We start from the raw sequence: 6,403 nt of genomic DNA, 5'->3' as shown, positions 1-6,403 counted from the left end.
TCAGAAATGCAGTCCAATCCAGCAATATTCTAGTCAAAAAGGCATGGTTACTGTGCAGCAATTTTCTTTCACCTTATGGTCTGCAGATGTATTGGACTCAGAGGTTTTGTGCACACTGGTGAGCTTTGGGGAAATATCCATTTCTGCACCCACCAACTTCTTTGGAAATATATGATGTGATTTTTTTTCTTAATTGTTTGTAGCTCATTTACTTGTAGCCAAGTAAATGAAAGGTAGGAATAAAGCAAAATATTATAATGAATAATGACTTGAATCACCTGATTATTTCATATATTGAATAATTCTTGTTTGGCCCAAGTATTATCCCCTTAATTCAAGGGCCTTAAGGATACTTATGAAGGTGCTGGTGTATGTTCAGTTAACGATTCTGGTGAATATGAGGGTAAATGTGGAGGCTATATTGGGACCAGTCCTCCCTGAACTCTGTTGGACTCGTTTCCAAGTAAAGACGCATCAGCTTATGCAATTTCAAAGCAATTTTTCCCCTCCTTCCTTTAGGAAGTATCCCTAACGAATCGATCGGGCAATTTAATCAATCATTTTGAAAGTATCTCGGCTTTCCTCGCGGATTCATAGAGCGCTAAGTGAAAAAGAAACGGGGATTTAAGCATCCTTTGGGGGTGGGGGGGAGGCTCCAGCTCATGGACGCCGCCAGGTTCTCCCTGAAAAGCGGCCGTCCCTCTCGACCTCCGCGGCTTCCCAGGGCTTTTCAAGCGGCCGCTCCACCTCCTCTATTTCATCTGAGCCTCCTCAGCGCGTTGCAGAAAAGCTTCTCCTTCCAAGTCCGCGGCAGCCCCTCCGCCGCCTTAGGCCACCCAGCTGGCTTTTTTTTTTTTTTACATTCGAGCCCGTAGATGCTACTAAAGAGGCGCCGCCATTTCCCTCAGCCCTTAGAAGCCCGAGACAAGGTCCGGACCCCTCGGGCAAACTCCCCGTCCCTTCGGACAGCCTGCCGTCTGCCCGGGGGACTCGAGCGCCCAGTGTCCCGCATCCTTCCCCGCTACTTTTCCTTCTCCCCCTTCCTCCTCTCCTCACCCCCCCCCCCACACCCACGGTCCCATTACCGCCTACTTCTAACGGCCAACCAATCGGCGCTCGCTGCTCCGTGTGGGCCCCCATCCTTCCTCATCCCAAGCTGTGGTCCAGCCCAATTGTTTATTCAGCGGCTGGGCCAACGGCACGCGCCGGGCGCACGCACTTGCAACAACAAACCTCGGAAGGGGAGAGGCGGAGGGGAGAAGAAGGGGCGGAGCACCGGCTCAAACGCGTGTGCGGGGTTTTCGCCGGGCCTCCGCCCGTGCACGCGCGCCCTCCCGCGCTTCCCGCCGTATCGAGCTTTCCTCGCCATCCGTCCTCACCCCCACCCCACCCCACCCTCAATGAAAGTCCTTCCCCACCCCACCCTCCCCGCAATGAAAAGGCTGCGGCTCTCTTCCGCTCGCTGCCACTCACTGCAAAGCCGGGAGTGTGAGGAAGGCGCAAGGTGCAGGGTGGGTGTGAGGAGACGGAGAGGCAGGAGAGGAGGGGGAGGCGCGAGCGTAGGAGGAGGAGGAGGGGGGGGAAGAGAGTGAAGTGTGAAAAGAAGAGGGGGGGTGGGAGAGACGGTAAGCGGAGCTTCGGCCACCCCTTATAAGTGAGACAATCTCTGGTCCTTTTTTGGCAAAAGAGCTTTGGCCAAGCAGGCTGCACACACGCGAGCGCCACGAGCCTCCCTTCGGTTGCAAAGAAAGGGGGAGGAGGGAAAGCAAAGCGGTGCCATCGGAGCTCGCTCGCTTTCTACCTTCTGCAAGCCTCCCCCTCCTTTCCCTTCCCGATTCACTTCTTTTTCTTCTTCTTCTTCTACCTCCCCCGCGCCAAAGGCCAGCAAACGCCGCGAGCCCCGCCGCGCGCCTTGCCTCCTCCGTGCGGCCGCCCAATGGCCAGTGGCAGCCCTGCCAAGATGGACAGCAGCGCCAGCCAGCCGCCGCCTCCCCCGCCGTTCCTCCAGCCCGCCTGCTTCTTCGCGGCCGCCGCAGCCGCAGCCGACGCGGCGGCAGTAGCCGCTTCACAAAGCGCGCAGCAGCAGCTGAGCCCGGCGGCGGGCGGCCAACAGAACCAGCCCTCTCCGGGCGCCGCCAAAGCGTCTGCTGCGGCTGCGCCGAAGCAGCCTCATCAGCAGGTCAAGCGGCAGCGCTCGGCGTCGCCGGAGTTGATGCGCTGCAAGAGACGCCTCAACTTCAGCGGCTTCGGCTACAGCCTCCCTCAGCAGCAGCCGGCGGCGGTGGCGCGGCGGAACGAGCGGGAAAGGAACCGCGTCAAGCTCGTCAACCTGGGCTTCGCCACTCTCCGCGAGCACGTCCCCAACGGCGCCGCCAACAAGAAGATGAGCAAAGTGGAGACGCTGCGCTCGGCCGTCGAGTACATCCGAGCCCTGCAGCAGCTGCTCGACGAACACGACGCCGTCAGCGCCGCCTTCCAGGCCGGCGTCCTCTCGCCCACCATCTCCCCCAATTACCCCAACGACATGAACTCCATGGCAGGCTCGCCTGTCTCCTCGTACTCCTCGGACGAAGGGTCCTACGATCCCCTCAGCCCCGAAGAGCAAGAGCTGCTGGATTTCACCAACTGGTTCTGAGCGGCCCTGGTGGCCCCTCGCCGCCTTGACTTTGCAGCAGGTGGGTTTGGCTTGGCTTCTCGGGCAAGGATTCCAGGCACGGGGAGGGGTGGCAGCCGCGGCGGTGGACTCTTGGGGGACGCTGGTGGCCCCTCTTGCGCTTGGAGAGGAGGAGGAGGCAGCTTTGCTGGTCTAAGAGAAGGCCGCAGAAGCTGCTGTGAAGAAGGGCGTTTTAAAAACCCAGCCGGCTGACTTTCCCATGGCAGAGGACTCCAAAGGCAGCCAGGAGGGTTTGGGGAATGAGAACTGCACCCCATTTCCAGCCCCATAACCGTCTTAACCTAGTCCTTGACAGGGGCTGTCATCATAACCAGAAATTGACTGCAAATGGCTGCTTGGCCGAAGATGCTCAGCGGCAAAACAAAACCTCAGCTTAACGTTAACCAAGCTTGACATGTTGAGTGAGAGCAGCCACTAATTTTTTAACTGACCTCATGAAGCTGTTCTGTGAGCACAGAGAGGACAAGTCTGTGGTCCATTTTTCAGTTGGGGGCAATAAGGTGGTTTAACTGAGAATGGGCTGATTTTGTCAACACTAAAGATCTTGCTTAGATTTCCCCAGTGACAAGTGGGAGGAGTGGGATGTAGCTGTATTTGCATGAGAGGCTGCTGCAGACCACTAAATACTCCTGCAGTAGCTTGAGTGACTTTAGTAATACCCGTCAGTAAAACATCCCTGGCCTAAATGGGTTTGTGCATTGTAAAATCTGACTTCCTAGATAAGAACAAATAATAATGGAAAAATAGTTTCTATACTTCTGGGAATCTCAGTAAGGCAGAGGGCTTTTCTCAAGTAGCTGGATTCCACTCCCCTTAGACTGGTAGTGTAAGTTTCCTTATATTCAAGCTCACTTCAAAGCATCTCACCTAAATAAGTGTAGAGAACAATTAGAAGACATTATCAGATAGAAGCTATGATATCTGAATTTCTGATTGCTGGCCTTACAACCCAAAAGCAATTTATCTGGAAGAAAGTCAACATTTCCAGGTAACAGGGCCCATTGTTTTGTGATACAAACTATCCAAAGAAAATTATTTCCAATTGTGACTGATAGGGGGTGATACCCATCCTCTAACAGTAAGCAGGACCATCTATGGCCATAAGTAGACAACTTACATCACATCATGTCACACACATCGTATCTATCACCATAAATAGATTGCATGTGTCATGTCATTTACATCCTGAGCCACATCAGTCCCTGACTGGAAGATTGTCTAGCAATTGTGTGCACATTCTTTTGAAGTGTACCATAGAAGGAAAGCTCAAAAAGACTAAACAGTTCTGTATTTAGTGCAATTAAATGCATATATTTAATAGAACTGACTTCCTATGAGATATGTTTAACACTACAGACTAAAGCTAAAAATACTCTGTTTTTCTATATATAAGCATCTTCAAGTCTTTCAGAATAGACACATATGACTGAACATTCTAGGACAGAATTGATAATTGGGAATGGATGTCAGTGAATGTACTGAGAATTGTATAACAACCCTAAACGATTTACTTGGTAGGTATTAAGTAAAATCCAAATGGGCAAGTATAGTGCAATCACATATTCAAACATTCAGAAATTAAGACTTGTTTTGCTTTATGGAGTAACAACCTGTCATTCAAAAGCCAGCTGTTTGAGAATAGATGTTTTCCATTTAGGTCATATGTTAACATTGCTTTCTCTTCTCTTTCCTTATGTTGCACAGGACTTCCTGAAAAAATCATTCCATCTGACTACTACTACTACTTTCCCCTTTCGTTGTGGAAAGGAAAGGAAAGCCAAGACACTGAAGCACAGAAGGAATTAAATTTCCTCTTCATAAAACCTGAAGCACTCCCAAATTCTACCTTTGCACTCCAGCTGTTTAAAAAGACATGCATGCCAGGTCTGTGGGCATTTACTAGGAAATAAAGTCCACTGAGCTGAATAAGACTTACTATTCCCAATAAGTATGCATAGAATAACAGACCAATGATTCAATCTCTTATACACCCTACTGAAAGTGGGGCTTACTTGCAAGTAAAGATGTAAAATCAGGCTGCATATAAATGGACACAGAAGCAAAAGGGAGAGCTGTGATGTGAAAATATCTACCTATTCTTTACCCGCAATATTAAATTATACTGCCTATTTCACTACTGCCTAATCTTCAACAGAACTAGCAGCTTCCCTTTTTACTGAAATACAGTATTGCCTCTTCCCTCTTTCCAAAAATGTTTTCACTACCTTTTGGCCATAAATTGAAACACAAGCTAACAATATGTGTCAAAAAGTAACAGGATTCATTCAGCTAGAACTATTATGTGGTCAGACCAATACAAAGCATATTTGCTAAATTCAGTAAAGTTATTCAGAAATTTATGTGAAAAAGCCTGCAATCCTGGTTGCCTAATGCTTGTGAAGCTGTGGAAACTCCAAACTATGCTGTACTCAAAGAATTGTCTGAAATGTCTATCTACTTTCCCACTGCCATTCCCATTATAAAATGCTTCCATTTTTTTTCTTGCAAACTTTTTATTATATAAAAAAATCTATTTGTATCAAGCCTAACCAATTTGGGGAATATATTAAGCTATTTTTGTATATAAGAGCCAGATAAATTTATAGCCTTTTTTGTACAAATGGTATAAAATATGTATATCTTGATAACTTTTTTAAAGATATGTGATGCTTATTACCTCTTCCTATCTAGATGTGTGTGTAGACAACGTGACCTTACAACTGCCATGTTTTTGTTAAGTGGTTTTGTAAAGGTCTTGGGAATGCCTCCACATGTACTTTAGCACCAATGTGTCTTACTTTTTATAGAAAGTTTGCTAATGTATTAATAAACAATGTTCAAAATGAACAAACTTTATGCAGCTATTGTCCAAACACAAAATGGTAGCTATTTATTTTACAAGCTGCTGCCTTTTGAAGAAAAAAGAAAAAAGGAGGAAACACTCTTTTACTGCCTTTCCATTCTGTTTTATTATAAACTCACAAAAGTCATGTGTAACGACATTTTATACAAAATAGTTTGATAATAAACTTTGTTTCAATTAAAATGAAGTCTTCCTGATTGTTGTGTAGCATTCTGCCATTGATTAAACCTGTACAGGAAAGGCAAATATTTGGGTGGCATGTCACTTCTAAACAGCCATATATAGGATTTCTATACAAAAGCTCCCATATTATGCTGGTATTCTTTTACCTTTCTATTTTGCAAATGTCTGCTAAATCAAGAGAGGCCTGCCTGCCTGCCTCTTCCATTGTCCTTCATTGTAACCACTGGACATTTCAAAATTTTCTCCACAGAATGGATCCCAGCAGAGAGAGGGCTCCTTCCTACATCTACAAGCCTTTCAAATTTGACCACCTTCTGATAAAACAGGGTGTTGTGGATAGATCAGATTGGGCTGGGGGGAAATTAGGGGGCTGACTAGCAGGGGCTTGGGAGGGGAGAGGAGCATAATGGCTACTAATATGTAATTGCTTTTATAAGGCACCACATAAAATCGCTGGAGGTATGAGTCAGCGATGGAAAAATCAAACAAAAAAAAAATTAAAGCAAGGAAAGAGAATTGCGTACCTTAGATTCAAATCATTGATCTTTCTAGCTGTTATGTTCTCTCAACAGCGTGATCTGTGTGTAAAAGTACCCAATTACCAAGACTCAAAAAGAAATTGGGGCCTTCTCTCTCACTCCTTTTTTGGCTAGCCTCCTTGTCAGTTAGTAAAGACGTGACTA

General features: G+C 47.1%; 1 protein-coding gene across 1 annotated transcript; it reads left to right on the top strand.

Moving 5' to 3' along the window:
* Positions 1-1,672: 1,672 nt before the first annotated feature.
* ASCL1 (achaete-scute family bHLH transcription factor 1) lies at positions 1,673-5,715 on the top strand. The gene is made up of 2 exons (XM_026699311.2): positions 1,673-2,675; positions 4,379-5,715. Exon 1 carries the CDS (start codon positions 1,937-1,939, stop codon positions 2,633-2,635), a length of 699 nt encoding a protein of 232 aa, XP_026555096.1. The 5' UTR covers positions 1,673-1,936; the 3' UTR covers positions 2,636-2,675; positions 4,379-5,715.
* The last annotated feature ends 688 nt before the right edge of the window (positions 5,716-6,403 follow it).

The sequence above is a fragment of the Pseudonaja textilis genome, chromosome 5, assembly GCF_049901715.1.
Source record: "Pseudonaja textilis isolate UNSWEBS1 chromosome 5, rPseTex1.2, whole genome shotgun sequence".
Classification (NCBI taxonomy): domain Eukaryota; kingdom Metazoa; phylum Chordata; class Lepidosauria; order Squamata; family Elapidae; genus Pseudonaja; species Pseudonaja textilis.
The sequence above is the reverse complement of the archived record's forward strand: the minus strand, read 5'-3'. Positions and strand labels throughout refer to the sequence as shown.